At 37.7% G+C, this 16,948-nt stretch overlaps 1 protein-coding gene across 23 annotated transcripts in view; it reads left to right on the plus strand.

Moving 5' to 3' along the window:
• Positions 1–16,948, plus strand: part of LOC5568502 (ensconsin) — a 458,662-nt gene that overhangs the window by 432,852 nt on the left and 8,862 nt on the right. For 22 of the 23 annotated variants that reach the window (XM_021849239.1, XM_021849238.1, XM_021849237.1 and 19 more), the window contains one exon: positions 1,801–2,288. The exons of the other annotated variant lie outside the window; for it this stretch is intronic. In XM_021849239.1, coding sequence (XP_021704931.1) covers positions 1,801–2,288 — 488 coding nt within the window. The remainder of the gene's footprint in view (positions 1–1,800; positions 2,289–16,948) is intronic. 23 annotated transcript variants of the gene reach the window in all.

The following is a 16,948-nucleotide window of genomic DNA, read 5'->3' on the forward strand; positions in this document are numbered from 1 at the left end:
CAGATTTCTCGTACAAGTCTTTTCGTTCGAAAATCATAATTGAAGATAAAAGCGTCACAGAAACATTTTTTTTTTGTCGAATCGGAATCAAATTTTCTCAAAACTATGAGATTTTTTGAAATGGAATTAGTTTCCAATAAATAATGATAACCCGATTAGCTATTCCAGCTCACAAAGTATATTTGAAAAGAGCGATCAATAAGATCCAATCCTAAACATTTTTTAAATACGCTCATTTTTTGTTCCTAACACATGATCAAATATTACCAAGATGAGCTGTTTACAAATTTATACATTTATAAGTTTATAAAGCCTATTTTCAAATTTATAAGTTTATAAACAAAACTATTTTTCTCAATTTTTTTTATTCATATATTGATGAGCCCTGCCTGTGGAAAAAGTTTCATGAAAATCTGAGACCTTTCGGCCCAAACCCGTACGGAAATAAAAAAAATCCCCTTTTGTTTACGTCAGAAAGGGGTGTGTGACGTTTCGCATAATGAGAATTATATGCCTTCTTTGAAATGCTACCTGTTCTTGTATGAAACTGCTTTATGCGAAACGTCTATATGCGAAATGGGTCACCCCCGTCAGAAAAGTTTGCTATAATTCTACAAGTCGCGGACTCCCTGAGAAGTCGTGACGGCCCCTTAGGGGTACGCGGACCACCTGTTGGGAAGCTCTGCGTCACAGCAATTAGTATCCCAATAGTATTCCAGTATTTTTTCAAAGTATTGAATATTTTTCGCAAACTTACCTTGCATGAACATTTTTGTTGACTGTTCAGCGTATAAGGAACAAATCTACAAGTACATATATTGAAGGCCTTAGGATAACTTTGAAGTCAAAACTTGAATGTGGATTAATAAGGATAGTGTTATATTGCTCATCTCTGATCAGTCAATGTTTTGATTGTAAATCAAAACATTGCATTGGATAATTTTGAAAAATCTAAAAAGTCACATATTTTTGGCTGCCAGAAGAGAGAAAGAGGATTCAGAGAGGGGATAAGAGATGGGGATAGAAAAAATCGGTTGCATCAGATGTAGGTCAACTGAGAGATTACGATGGATGGAAAATACGTTGACTGCTTATGGGATCGAAGTTCTCTTTCGCCATCTTAGATTACAACGAATACCTACGGCTTAGTTCGTTGAACAACTTTTGTCAAACACAAGGACTTTCTACGTTGTCAAATATGAAATAAAAACGTTCATATCCTTTGGAGTTATTGAAAATTTTATGGTGCGTGGCGTAATAGAGCAAAATTTAAAATGCTGAGAAAAGTTTGCTGTGATCTTTAATGTACTTGGATATCGTGGTACCTCGCGAGGGATAAAATGTAGTACTAGATATAGTACCGATTCTGATCCCACTACTACCTCTTTAGCCCATCTCTGATAAAGATATTCTACGTTGGAACCAAATAGGTACTCGAAATCCTATAAGCTACGGGTCTTCGTCTGCGCGATACCAATCACCGTCCTACATCGAGTGATAGCTTTCCAAAATTAGGAAGGTTCATTGTGATTTAATCTAGTACTGCAATCATCTTTGTTGCTGATCACGCTGACAGCTAGTGATAGAATAGTTTACATGTTTTTGTTTACCACCTTATGAGGTACTAGACTAGAATAGCCTTCTCATACTGTATCATCCCCTCTCCCTGCGTGTCGTCGTCGATCGAAGCCAGCCAGCCTGTCGAATTATTGTGCGAACCGGAAAAAAAAACATGTCTAAGCCTCATTAACACACGTTTCACACGTTTGCTCTGTCTCTTCCACCAATCCACGATTCTAGTACACAAAATACACCGGCTGTTGACGAATCCTCCACCGCGAAATTCCTAGCGCACTTCGACACTAACAATAGTCAACCCCTAGACTTTGCGCTCTCGTCAGCAGCCGACGATGGCGTCGAAAGCAGCGAAAGCGCCCCCAATCAGTTGGATTCGACCACCTCGACGAGTACGACCACGACGACAACGACCGGCACCACTGTGGTCGGTCAGTTGCTCGATTTCAGTAGTTTTCAATCGTTGCCCGAAGAGGCACCACAGCAGCAGCAGCAAACATCCACAGTCCCTGAGGACGACGACGATCCCTTCAATCTTAACATCGACAACAACAACAGTTTGATCGTCGACAGCAGTAGTAACGGTACCTCGACTCCTTTTTCCAACCCTGTTCTGTTCGCCAGCAGCGACGCAAATCTGATTAGTAGTAGCAATTTCCTAAACAATAATTCCACGAGGCTAGTCGCAACATCCGACAGTCAAGACAACCGAGGTAAATGAAAATGCAGTTTTTGTAACTTATGATTTCTTATCGTTTTTTTTATTCACTTGGAGTACTAGAATCGACCGCAATCGAAAGAACCGATTCAGGGTCGTTAGCACTCACTTTTTGTGGTCATGGTGTTGTCCAGAACGTTATTGTCAGAAAAAATCCATCATTCCCGCCATTCTCTGATTTCTTTAGCTAAACTGTATGTGTGGTGAAAATTAAAAAAAATCGTCGGATCGATTTGAACCTTCGCCCTTTTAAGGTATAAGTCCACTAGTTTTAGTGGTTCACAGTTATATGCTTATGATCTAAAAATATTCTTTAAAGCATAGTTAAGATTTTTCATACAAAATTTACCCTCTCAGTGTTTGAACAAATGAAAATTTATAAACGCATGTTTATCAAACTCTCATTATATGATGATATTTGCTCCGTAATGCCTCATAGGGAAACAATTTTGGTCCATGTAATTGCGATTAGCCCTTGAACACACGAAAAGAGACAAATGATTGTTATTCGTAACCTATGTTAGTGTTAGTGTGTAATATATTTAAAAGTTACGCCTTAAAAACGGCCCAACTCGAAAAAAAGATTATCGGTTTTCCAAAATTTCTTCCAGTGGTAAATAATACATGTATGAACCTAACTGTAATCATGTTTTGATGGTGTGTTTCTTCTGATAATATCGGTAAATAAAAAATCATGTAAAATCAATGAAGTCCTTAAAATTTGAGAAGTGATGCCATCGAGAGGGCATAACTTCAAAACGGGAATCGCGATTTTTTATTAATTTGGACCAGATATACAGTTTACCTATAGAAATCGACAGGTGAGCACAGAGTTGATGATTTTTTTCTGATAATAACGATCTGGTGAGTACCGTGGTGGTGTGTGTTTTTCATGTTAGATTTTAATTTGCCATTACACTTTGTTTCCAAATGCTTCAATTCATAGGACATAGTTCTGTTGCACAGCCTATCAAATTCTCAAGTAGTACTAGAATTTTCCGTGTGATTAGATGTGGTTTAGAAAATCAAACAAAAATATCCTCAAAAATATTTATTCCACATTCTAGTACTACAAAAGCGTATCACCCACCTATCTGTTATTATCCCGCCAGCTTATGTCTTTTCTCTTTTCCGACGAATCCTCGACTTTGGACGACAACTACTACCGCAACCTGTCATGCTACACTGTTTCGCTTTCAACTGTACACATCGACGACCTACCCACCCACCGACAACGTTTTTCCCACCCTTTGTGGACTCCTGAACACGCTTCTATTTATGTTTGTGCGCTAAACTCTTGGTCACCTATTCACAATTACACGACAAACGCGATAGATCTCACCTACAAACAATCGGCACTGGTGCTGTACGTCATCGCATTTATTTATGGTTGCCTGCTGGCCGCCATCCGATCCGAGTGACTGGTGTAGTAGTAAGTGGCGCGCGTGTTCGTGTGTCATTTTGGGGACCGGAAGGGGGGTCGATTGGCACCATGGTGATTTGTGAACGTGTGAATGATAAAATTTATAATTGGAGTGATTAGCGTGTTCGAAGATTGTTTGTGATGTTTGAATTTGTTTTTTGGAGCAGGAGATTGTTGTAATCCAGCGTGTTACAAAGGTTTTAAAATAACTATCAGCACATTTGTATAAAGTCGTGCACTCTTCAGCACATATGTTCATGTTGAAGGTTTTTTCCGTCAAATATTTCAATAGACACAGTTTGAATTATACCAGCACGTTCTTGTACACAGAGTTTCAAGAGTTTGAGTTTGGAGAGTTTCAAAGAACGCAGAATGAAACACTACGACCAAGAATTTAGGATCACAGCAAAGGTATTGGTTTAGTCTATCGAAGATCTTCTATCTTCCATACTATACTACATTTATGAAAATTTCGAGTTCTTGAGGGTTTGTGAATTCTGAAGCAACCTTGGTTTGCATATTAAAAGACACGGACACCGTCTTCAGCCATTTAGCTGCACAGACTGTAACTTAACACTAGACAACGGACAAGCATGCTCCAGTGGCACAGCCGAGAAACATTCCTGACGAAAAGTTTCAATGGCTGAAGTGGGAATTGAACCCACACCCTACGACACGATGCGCTTAAATGCCTGACGACACTAACCGCACGGCCACGAGGCCCACATATTGAAGCAGTGGTAGAACAAATATGTTGTGGTATGATGTTCTGTGGTTTCATGTCATGTTGGTTTTACAATTTTACGCCATTCAAGTGTTTATCATAATACTACTTCCACCGTTCAATCAGCTCGCGTTCATTCGTCAAGATACTTTCATAATCGCATTTCAGGTCGCGGCCTAAAGTCTATGCGGTATGCGTTGAGTTTGTTGTTAAATGGAGAACTACTGAAGGATGAAATCTCAAAATTATGCAGGAATATGTCCACACATTGATTTAATTTCCCACAGACGATAAGAATTAAGAATTGACGCTGCTAAACGTGCAAAATTCTAGAGGAGATTCTATAAGCATGCTTCAGGAATTTCCCACGAGTTTGTTAATGAGTCTACCCAGAAAGTCCTCCGAGGAGATCAGGAGAATCACTAGAAACCACGGGTGTAGCCAGGTCAGGCAAGGATATATGCCCTCAAATGCATTTTTCACGAATTTCACGACATTCTCCATCCTGTATCGTATGATTATCTTCCGTTTTAGTATCCTAGTGCTATGTAGGATTTTAGTCTGCTAATCTAAAAGGTTTTCTCTGAGAAAATATTTGAATAAATCGACAAATTGGACAGATTTCTCTTGGTGTTCTACCAAGAATTCTACCAAGAGATTTGTTGAACGAATTGCTAGCAGTAATCTAGAATAGGATCTACTTTCTTAGATTCTCATCTCCGTCAGAAGTTTTCTGGCTTACTTTTAACCTTCTGGTTTCTCTGCTATTTACTAGAAACTCTTACAATAATTAGAACAAGATTTTGAGTGAATGGTTATAAATCAATATGTTTTATAAAAAAATATAAAAATTTGTTAAATTTTGTCAAAAACTCATCTAGAAACGCCATAAACATTTTCCGCTATTTGTTTTCCCTAGCAAAAGTTAAGGTGAAGATGAATCGAAGCCAAACATCAAATTTTCAAGAGCACAAATCTAGAGAACCAAACACCCGTTTGAGCTGAAAACTCAATCGATTGGTCACCACCAGTAAGTGACCAATCGATTAAGTTTTCAGCTTACACGGATGTTTAGTTCTCTAGATTTGTGCTCTTGAAAATTTGAGGTTTGGCTTCGATTCATCTTCACCTTAAGAAAATTGATAAAGGGAGACTTGGCTACGCAAGATTTCTTATTCGTGATCTAAAAATAATCTAAGTAATTTAAAGCACAAGGAACCGTAAATAGTCATTAGAATTTGCAAAATTTTCACAACCTAAACTCACATTTGATTTCCAATAAGCGTTCACAAACGACATTGTTAAAAAGTTTACCCAGTAACTTTTCCAAGGAGGTCAGAAAAAATATCAGAAACTAGGACGTGTCCAGGGTTTTGCTATCAGGGACACCAGTCCGATTCTTGGCTTTGAAGTTTTTGGTTTGGATCATTCTCGATTGGAAAAAGCCTAAGATCTTGTCAACTCGAAATTAACTTGAGATCTTTGCAATATGCGTTCGAAGAAGATTTCAAACAACCCCTAGGGAGTCTTTAGAAAATTCCTCTATGAATTCTTGTCTATGGATTTTTGTTCAGAATTTTACTGATTTTTCCAGTAATTACTTGTGACACAGCTCCAGGAGATTTATTCAGGCTTGATAGAAACTCCTCTGCGATGCAAAGAGGAGGCGATTTTGCCGTTTTTCTGAGGAGAAAAAAATAAACTCAAAATTTTCAACACAGATCCTCAAGCGATTTGAGTGAGAGTGCAGAAAAATGCGAGGATTTTTTCAGACACTCTCTCTCTCTCTCGTTGCGATGCTCACCATCACTCACACTTCAAACGAACTCTCGAGTCTGCCGTTCGAACAGACAGTCCTCGGGGAGTTATGAGAGCACCCTTTTTTGATGGAATTTAACTCGTTTTTTTTGTGCTGCATCTTCCTCGCTCATTTTTCGTTGCCTCTCTGCTTCGCATTTTTTGACTCCCTCGCAAAGAGGCACTGGCAGCACGCTGCTCTAGAGCATGTCATCGAACTCTGATGATGTTGAGGAGAATTATCAAGCCTGGATTTATCAGATATTTCCAATTTCTCCAGGAAAACCCTTTTATGGTTTCATCTAAGATTTTTTAAAGCATGTTGGACAAATTTGATAGATTTCTCTAAAAGTTTGTACAGGAACTACACATGAAATTTCTTTGAGATGAACCAGCCTAGGGCTAAAAATCTCTTAAATAAAGATAATAATAATAATAAAATTTCTATATAGATATTGCCAGGTTTTCCTTCACTTATTGCTCCAGGGGGTTCCGAAATTTTAAACTATTAGTGAAGTACAGCTAGCATGCATTTGTAATGCATTTCAAATAACATATTCAGCTTATTCTGAGAGAAAGATAAATCATCATTGATATACAAACAATTAGCTTTTTAGTGTTTGTTCAAGAAACAGTCATTGTGTGTGTGTGTGTGTGTGATACAATCCACCTCCCACTGGCCGGCAGTGCTTTTATGGAAGAAAATTGTATGCATGTATTTAATGATACCCTTCGATATCTTTATATCTGCAGACAATTTTAGCCCAGGAGATGAAAGGTGATAGCTCTACTGAAATTCCAACGACCCATTTCAAGAATGGCAGTAAATACACACACATTCTGAGGTCATTTTTATTTACAGTAAGCCCCGCATAAAAACATCCAGATATCAAATGGATATATGCAATGTTTTTACACTTCCCGAATCGAAAATTATATTTTCGACCCTGGCACGTATTTAGTTTGAATTGGTAATAAGTGAGTAAAGTAAACAATAATAAAGAACGATTTTACCAGGATGTGAAGCAGTTTTTCTCCGTCGCTGCACTGGGGTTTCCGTAAAACACTATACACATTTTCACTGCACTCCACGCGTAACACGTTCGATCCTGACCGCATCACCCGCCCCGCAGGAGCAAGCGTCGCAGTCAAAGGAACACACACTACTGCAAAACAGGGGAAAAAATTCTCCGGCAACGAAAATACGCGCGAATCCGTCAGAAAAATCAATCGGACGACGCAAAACCGAACTGTCCTGCTTGGGCTTCACGAAGCACTACCCAGCAAGGCGCTCCAAAACAGGGAAAAAAAAATCCAGCAACGAAAATACGCGCGAATCCGTCAGAAAAATCAATCGGACGACGCAAAACCGAACTGTCCTGCTTGGGCTTCACGAAGCACTACCCAGCAAGGCGCTCCAAAACAGGGGAAAAAATTCTCCGGCAACGAAAATACGCGCGAATCCGTCAGAAAAATCAATCGGACGACGCAAAACCGAACTCTTAATAATACCTACATTGGTTGTAACAAAAATTTGATCTTGGGTTTGTTCAAGAAACAGTCATTGCCGAATAAATAAGTGATCGTTCAAATATTACGTAACGCAACAGGGGGAGGGGGGAGTCTTACATAGTGTCACGGTCCATACACAAATTTAAAATTTTCCATACGAAAGCTATTACGTGGGGGAGGGAGGGGGTCTAAATTTGGCAAATTTTGCGTTACGTAATATTTGAATGAACCCTACTTCCTAAATGTAAGCAATTATTCGCTTCTCTGCTGCCATCAGAGGGATTTGCATTATATTTGTAGTCAGCTTTTGACAGTAACTAAAACAGTTTTCTACTTTTCTTGAAAGAACAGCCTATGATCAAAATAAGAAAAAATCTGTTATGAAAATTTAAGCAAGTGTAATGCAAAAAAATATCAGTATGACTAAAAAGAACTGACGATGATTTGATGGAGATAAAATTCCCAACTAATATATAAGCTAAATTATTGCCATCAGTTGTGAAACTAGTATAACTCAAAACAATAGCCTACATTTAAAAGAAGGAAAACATTCTGATGAAAACTTTCAAAAAACGCTTGAAATCCTAGCACACCTTCCGTAACCCAGAGACGAGTCAATCATCTTAGAGTCTGGACGCGATGTGTGGGATTCACAACTTCGTCCTGAATTAACGGGTTGACATTGACGTCCCATCACATCATAAAAATAAAAAAAAAATAGCTGATCAGTTATTGGGTCACACTTACGAATCCTACACATCACTGTAGGCCAAACGACCCGTTCGGCCAAAAGGCGTTCGGCCAGACGGCATTCGGCCAAATGGCCGGACATCCTCCAGGGGTTTTGTCAGGATTTATCTAGCGTCAGATATAACCTCAGCTTCCCTTCCAGAGATTTTTCAAGTATTTTTTCCAGTGATTCTTTCAAAACAATCAACGGATGTCTCTAGAGATTACTTCAGTACCTCCTTCAATAATTCTTCCATAGATTGTTTCATAAATTCGCGTTATTAATTTAAAAATTTCTCAAAAGAGAACTCAACGAGATCTTCCAAGGACTTCTAAGATACATACATATAGCTCCATAAATTCAACCGGGAATATTTCCGGAAAACCTCCAAGAGTTCCTAGAAAATAATTGCATAGAATCCAAGATCCACCAGGAAATCACGAAAATCCACCAATAGTTCTTACGTACACACGATGATTCTTGTGAAAAACAACTCTACAGAAATGCTTTCAAAATTCCTTCAGAGGTTTTCCCAGAGATTCTTTGAATCCTCCAATATATGAACACATTTCTTAAGAAAATTCTCCAGAAGTACGTCAAGAGATGTATTTTTCATCAGAAAATTCTTCCATAGTTACTGCAGGAGTTTCTCTATGAATTGTTTCCTATTCCTGGAGAAACTCCTGCAGTAACTTTGGAATTTGAAAAAGAAATTGCTCCAAGAGATTCCTCTGCGAATTCCACACATTTTTTCACAAGATCCTCCAAGACTTCTCACGTACCTGCACTGACTCTTCCAGGAATCGCATCAATAACTTGTACAAGTGTTCTCCCAAAATTTCAAGAGGTATTCTTCCAGAATGTTTTCATCGATTCCTCCAGCAGATTTCTCAGGTGATTATTTAAGGATTTCTTAAAAAAAAAACCGGATTTCTCTAGAAGTTCCTGATGAATTCCTACATGGATTTTTTTTCAAGAATTTTCTACACGGCTTTCTCCAAGGATCATTTTACAAATTCATCCAATTCTTGCTTCATTTGTACCTTCTAGACATTTTCGCGGGATTTATCCAACGATTATTCCAGGAGTGCTTTTACAACCAGGATATATTATGAAGATTTCGCCAGCAGTTCTTACTCTGACCTCTCCCGTAAACTATCACAGGTGCCTCACCAGATATTTTATCCAAGGGATCTTCCAAGAATTCCATTAATAATAACCGAAGGGTTTCCTTGAGTAACGCTTGCAGAAGTATCTTCAATAATCCCTGGAAGTACTTCTGGAGAAATAGACTTTCTTGAAGAATGGAAAACCTTGATTGATATTCTGACAAAAATTAGATCGATTCATTGACTAATTTTTGGAGGGAATAAAGAAAAATACTTGAAGCAATACCTGGAGAGGGAAGTGGAAATACTTGAAAAAATGTTGAAGCAATAAACTTGATTTTCGCTAGCGTGCATTGACCCAAGGTTTGGTCCTTTCTGTTTATCTCGAATGGACAAGAGAGAATCATTGGTCTCTCACCAGACTAAGACCAATGACAGTTTGTTAAATTATTCGATTGTAGGCCTTCTTGATGGAACGAAATTTTGAAGCGAAAAGCTATGTAATTTTTTTTTAAAGCGCATGATACTGATGACCGCAAAATCGCCTAAATTTATGCTTTCACCCATACTCCATCGAGCCGATATGCTGTTTGTAATGTTCCAATCGCATTATATACTGTTGTAGTGTTTCTTATGTTGTGAAACATATCAAAAGTTCTAGAAGATTGTATGAAATAAATCTTACCGAAAATTATAGAATATTCTACTGAATATCTGTTGCAGTATACCGTTTTGATTCATATTACGGACAGCTTCAAATTCCGGACACTCTCGTTTGTATGGGAAACATTTCACACGAAATGTTTCAATTTTCGCCATCCAAAAGTTCTCATTTTCGAGGCTCGTTTTATTAGGTTTTTTCCATAAATATCATTGCAAATTTATAACGCCCAACTACCTTAGACGTCTCTTAAGTGGTTGAACGATTTCAATTGATGATTTGACTGTTCCATGAATGATTATCATGAGCTGTCCGTAATTCGAATCAAAGCGTCCGGAATATGAGACAAAAGTGAGGGAGCGTCCGGAATAAGAATCATGAAAAGGCCACACGTTTTGATTTATTTAAAATTATTCAAGTTGCGGACGCGTATTCTTTACCTACCATCCGAAAGTTAAGGGCTTTCGACGCTCGATAACGTTAAAAAATCATACAGAATGATTTATTTTGTATGGTCCAAGCTGGGTTATACTTCACTGAGGCCTTAAGTGTCCGTAATATGAATCAAAACGGTACCTACTATGATTTATTGTTATCTTTTAAAATCAAAGTATGATGAAGGGACCATTGACGAATGGAAATATCGAGTCATGAAAACGGAATGCTTTGGAAAGCTGTTTCAGGGGACCATCATAGTAAGCATAAAATTTTGTTTTAAGTATGCATCCATTAGTCGATATCGAACATCGACTCATGCAGGTTTCATTGTAAAGTAATAAAACTCGAATATTTGGAGAATTTCATTCATATTAATCTTGCTTTTGCAAATGTCGAATTTGTTTTTGAACCTAGGTTGGAACTGGCGAAACCCGTTTTGAATCACATATTCAATCCCCATCCGATTCATATTCGACCGAACTACATTTTGCTTGAACATGGTTTGAAACGTTTCGATCACATACCAAGTTCCTTAAAACGAAAACGACAATGATGAAAAGTTCGAGAATGTTCTACGAATTGGGAAAAACTATGTTCCATAAAACTCTAGAATATTCTGTCAATTAGCTGCTATAGTTCTCTACCCAAATAGCCGTAGCGGTAAACGCGCAGCTATTCAGCAAGACCAAGCTGAGGGTCGTGGGTTCGAATCCCACCGGTCGAGGATCTTTTCGGGTTGGAAATTTTCTCGACTTCCCAGGGCATAGAGTATCTTCGTACCTGCCACACGATATACGCATGCAAAAATGGTCATTGGCACAGTAAGCTCTCAGTTAATAACTGTGGAAGTGCTCATAAGAACACTAAGCTGAGAAGCAGGCTCTGTCCCAGTGGGGACGTAACGCCAGAAAAGAAGAAGAAGAAGTTCTCTACAATTTGCAATTGTACTGTTCTAACATTTAACATTGTTTTCTAGAGTAACAACTGTAGAATTCGGTTGAAGTATTAGTGAAAAAAATATCTGGAGGAACTTCTAGTATAGTCTTTGGAAAAAATCGGGGTAATCCCTGAGGAAATTACTGAAGGTAGTACCGTTGGAGTGCTCAAGGATTTCCTGGAGAAAATGCTAGAGAAAAGCTTCCAAGCATGCTTTGAAAAATCGCTGGGAGAATTGGTTGGGGAATCTCTAGAAGAATTTTCAGAGAGGTCACTGTATGAGTCCTTGAAAGTATTTCAGATGATCTTATGGACCTTCCGTTAAAAATAGAGACTTTTAGAGACTTTCATTGAAATAGAGACCAAGACTTTAGAAAAAAAGTCTGCTACCAGACCTACACCAATTCCTTCAACTCAAAGCTGTTGAGTAAATCTGTATGGTACCAATTGAATATTACAACATGAATAGAATAAGACTAATTTGAATTAAGGTACCAATAAAAAGGGAATCATTAAATGAATTTTGTCGACGACGAAAAAGCCCCAAAAAACATTGAATTTAACCTGTAAATAAATAAAATCCCATTAGCTACATTGATTTAAAAATTGGTTTGCGTTCATGAGAAATTAAGATCAATTTTGAACGCTATATAGTTGACTTCTGATAGTTAAAACCTTACAACAAACTTAAAAAATATCTAGTCTGTTCTAAAGCATCGAAATGTTTTTTTCTGATAAAATAATGGACCCGGACCCCCCCCCACCATTTTTGAAAATTCGGCCCTGGATTTTTATGTCAAGCGGGAGCTTAGGAATTGAGCTATCAGACCTCTGACAAAGAGTAGTAATTAGATGAATCAGCTTGCCTCCAGCTTGCCCATGGAAATTACTGAAGGGATTCCTGGAAGTCAATGCAGGGTCCAAGGCAGGCCCTGACAATATTCCGGAAATAATCCCCAGATGTATCCTGGAGGAATCTCTTGAAAAATACTTGGAAGAATGCCTTTAGGGATTATTGGAGGAGTTTCTCAATTAATCCCTGGATAAACTCCTGCACATACATTTAAATTATTTCCCGAAACAATCTCTGAGGGAACTTCCGGAAAAAGCAGTGAGAGCTCCTCAGATTTTTTCTTCAAAATGTCTGGATGAGGATATTACAATCTGAATTATTAGAGGAATCAATGAAAATATTTAAAAAATATGAACCCAGTTTTCAAAACGTTAAAATCATCATATATATAAAATCCCAGGGTTGTCTGTCTGTTAGTAACGTTGTGAAATGTTTCACCGAAAGCCTTTATTGAGCGCTAAAACAGCAATCTAAGACCACTCAATTTGAATGTCTAAATCTAAAGGAGATCTTACAAACAAATTTTAAGATGTTCTAATCGTAAATCTTGGAGAATATACTTAATAAATCGATGGAAAAATCACCTGATAAAATCCTGGAGGACTTGAGACTTCCATGAAAAATATCTAAAATAACATTTGAAAAAAAAATCCTGATGTAAACTGTTAGGTAGTTTCTTTGATTATCCTTGGAAAAGTCCAGATAATATTCTTGAGATATCCGGAATCAAATTCTTGGAGGAATTATAATGATAAAAATAATAATTTAACGAACTCTTGAAGAGATCTCCGGATAAATCTCTGATTCTTTGGGTAAATACCTAAATACTCACAAAATTCCTAGAGAAAATCGTGCAAAAATACAAAGCAGTAGTACTGTTGCAATGTCTCTTAGAATTACAAAAAAGAACGAGAAATGTCTGGCCTGATTCTATGGTGAAGATTCAAACTCTTATCTTCTGGTTCCTTTTAGGTTACGTTTTTTTTCGGTCTCTTTTTACAAGCTACATTTTCTAAAGTTCCTATATTCAAGGCACTTAAACTTTATCAACCCTGCAGTGTGATCGTTAGAGTCATTTTCAAGATAAATATTTAAATAATTAAGTCCTATTGCTTGATCTGCAGATATATAATTTGCATTCGAACCTAGTCTTAAGCTTCGTTGAGAAAATTTTTGTTACAGTTGGAAAAATCACGTTAGAAAATCTTTAACGATTTAGGCAAAAGGACGGCGCTCTACTTATTTACCCAAATCGTCATTTTTTTCTAAATCTTCTTGTTTCTCATGAAGTCAACAAAATCCCATTCTGAATGTTGTAATATTTCATTTACTTATTTTATTTGAGTTCATCTGCATAAATTTCGTTCATTACTCAGGATTAATTAAAAAATTAAAAACCTTTCAAATCAAATGATGCGTTTCCAAAAACTATCCCAACAAACATTTTTGCTGAATAAGAGTTGAACAAATCGCTCTGAAGTTTATTTCAGTTGAATAAACTATTGTTTAGCTACTAATGTTACTTGGGATGTACAACTGCATTGATTCTAATTATTTGTAAAAGTTTAACTATAAATATGTTTGTCGAGATTTGTGGGGGCCCGGGGCCATGATCGTGTCCCTACGCTCCCATTCTTCCATCATTATAGCACGCCTCTCCTTACGCCTGGGCCTGATACATAGGCAGTCTGCTAACCACACAGCAAGCCTCTCTGACATAAAAATTACCGCCCCTCTACACCCTTCCCGCATGAACTGGCGTAGACGCAGTAGTATATATGGTCTACTGTGGGAGCCTGTTTAATGCATCATCAATTCCTCCCGCTTTCCCTCATTGGTCTGCATTCTGACGTGGCAGGCGCCATTTTTAGAGCCATTTGAAGATCACCAGCACTTATACACTGAGGGTGTCTGTTAATCCCAAGGAGTCATCTGGTTGGTTCTAGAGCTAGCTGATCTAGAGATACTGAGTAACAACCACGGGCGGCCAATCAAGCTCAACCTCAAGCTAAAATCAGCCATCTTGACCCTTAAGCTACACGATCCAGTACTATTTTTCCTTGTTAGATGGAAGCGTGGTATCAATGACGAAAATAGATGCCCATGTCCCTTGCAGTTTCCCAAAATGTTCTGGCACGTGAGGTAATAAAGTAGAGTCCAAAATGCTGAGAAAAGTGTACTGCGATCTGTCAAACTTGGGCACCATAGTAATAGTTTTTAGTGGTATCAAAGCCCAAATGAAGACGTAGTTATCTGGCTCCGAATGAGTATCACTCTAGTACAGCATTCGTTCCATCGGTAGATTGACAGATCGCCGTTCAGTTTTCTCGGCATTCTGCAGTTTGATCTATAGCTCCATTTAATTCTTCAACTTGACTAGCTTGATAATCCCAAACGAAGTACCATAAAGTGTCTCATTTCCAATCACCCTTTTGTCATCTAATTTCTTTCAAGCAACCACTTTGTTCGCATGAACAACTTGTGGCTCATAATATTTATATTCATGCGTATAAGTGTTAAAGAAGAACTAGTTTAGATGTTATGCAATACCGACAGCAGTGAATCAATTGTCACCCAACACGCAGCAACAAAGACATTGTCATCTCATTTTCTTGTTGCAACAATTTCATTCCGCAACATCAACTTGAACATAATATGACAATGATCGATCACCACGTGCGCAGCGATTTTCTGGGCTCCCATTACTATTTTATGTTTACTTTCTCAGTGTTAGTAAACATTATCGAACAGTATCCATAAAACAAATTTGATTGTGTGTTTAAAATAACTGATTAATCGCGAGTTGAAAAGGTTGCAACAATGTTGCGTTCTGTGATTGTCATGACAATTTTGCTTTTTATTGTATCCTTATCCGCAACAGTTGGGACAAACGGTTGTGAGCGAGCTTGCTTTGTTGTTTGTTTTTCGTCTGTTTTGATGACAATTTGATTCACTGACCGACAGTGATGCCTGATGAACATAATACTAAATAACGGTCCCTCGGTAACCAAGTTTGCCAAATCGCAGAACATTTTTTCTCGATTTTCTGGATTTTGCTCTACTACTTCATGTGCCATGATATATTGGACAAGTATACGAGGGTTGAACGGTCTTTATGTGGTCTTTAAAATGTTGTTAATTCAGCCTAGGCATGATACGGTTGGAAGTCAATGATAATCGTAGGTATATTTTAGATGATCTTGTACCTCGTTTTATTCCTGACCTTCTTGAGATTGAAGTTGGGATATAAATCTGATTGATACGACTCCGCAATAATCATTGATATCCAGATAATATGTTGAATTTCACACAACTAGAAACGAATTTTGAACGAATCTAGTACTACACTAGTAGCTGCTCCCTGACAAGTATTTCAACTACTGTCCTCGTTCAGGTAGAATATTTAATCTCTATTGGGGATGTCGCAATTTATTTTATTCAGCCCAGATGAGATACGATTGGAAGTCTTACAATGAATATCGTAGACACAATAGGGATGATCTTGTACTTAGTTTTCTTCTTGATGCTCGTTAGATTGGCGTTGGGACCAAAATATGATTGATCCGACTTCGTATTGCTCATTGATATTCCGATTGAATGTAGGATTCCACAAAACTAGATACGAGTGTTGAACAACTAATCTAGTACTACACTTGAAGTCGCTCCCTGAAAATTATCTTAGTTCAGGTAGAATATATAATATTGAACTCCGCATGGTAGAACTTCCAATGCTCACAGGTATATTGATATGAAAAAGCAGAATATTTGCGTAACTTTTGAGAAGGACCTTTCTAACAATTATAGGCTCTATTTGTTTACTTTCTCTTTAATCAATAACTAAACCACGTAATTCTCTTCTGTTGCCTTTTTTTGTATGAAACGCTAGCCAAGGACATTATCTTACGCGCTATAGTGAAAAACTTCCCGAAAGCTTTAGTATTGCAAAGTTATAATCGAAAGAGAGCGAGAGAGGAGAAAATCTCATATAGGTCCTTTTGAAAAGTTACACAACAAGAATTGAAAGAGGCCTTTTTTCGATTGTAGTGCACTTCAACTAGTTGAGTAAATTCTATTGTGCTTATCACGCTCAATGGTGTGAGTGCTCTAATGTAGTTGTGAAACTCAGAGAAAAATAGTATGCGCTCTGTCTCAAAAACACCAAGAATCTGGGTAATAAAAATGTAATAAAAATTAGCCTGGAAAGCGTGTGCAAGTTTCGTTGAGGAAAACAAAAACAAACTGTGTATGATGAGCGTATTCGAGTGTTCGTGTGTTCAAATGTCACTAAGCTCTATAGAATGTTAGAAATGTCAAAAGTAGTTTCTAGGTGTATCCTCAAAGGTTCCTGCAGTAAGAGTAGCTTCAGAGTCAGAGGTCTAAGACCAGGCATCTTGACCATTATGCTTTGGTTTACAAAAAATGAGGAAAGTTATAAGAAATGAGGATTTTACTTATGCAACGAATTCAGATTT

Source organism: Aedes aegypti, chromosome 3, assembly GCF_002204515.2.
Source record: "Aedes aegypti strain LVP_AGWG chromosome 3, AaegL5.0 Primary Assembly, whole genome shotgun sequence".
In the NCBI taxonomy this organism is placed as follows: Eukaryota; Metazoa; Arthropoda; class Insecta; order Diptera; family Culicidae; genus Aedes; species Aedes aegypti.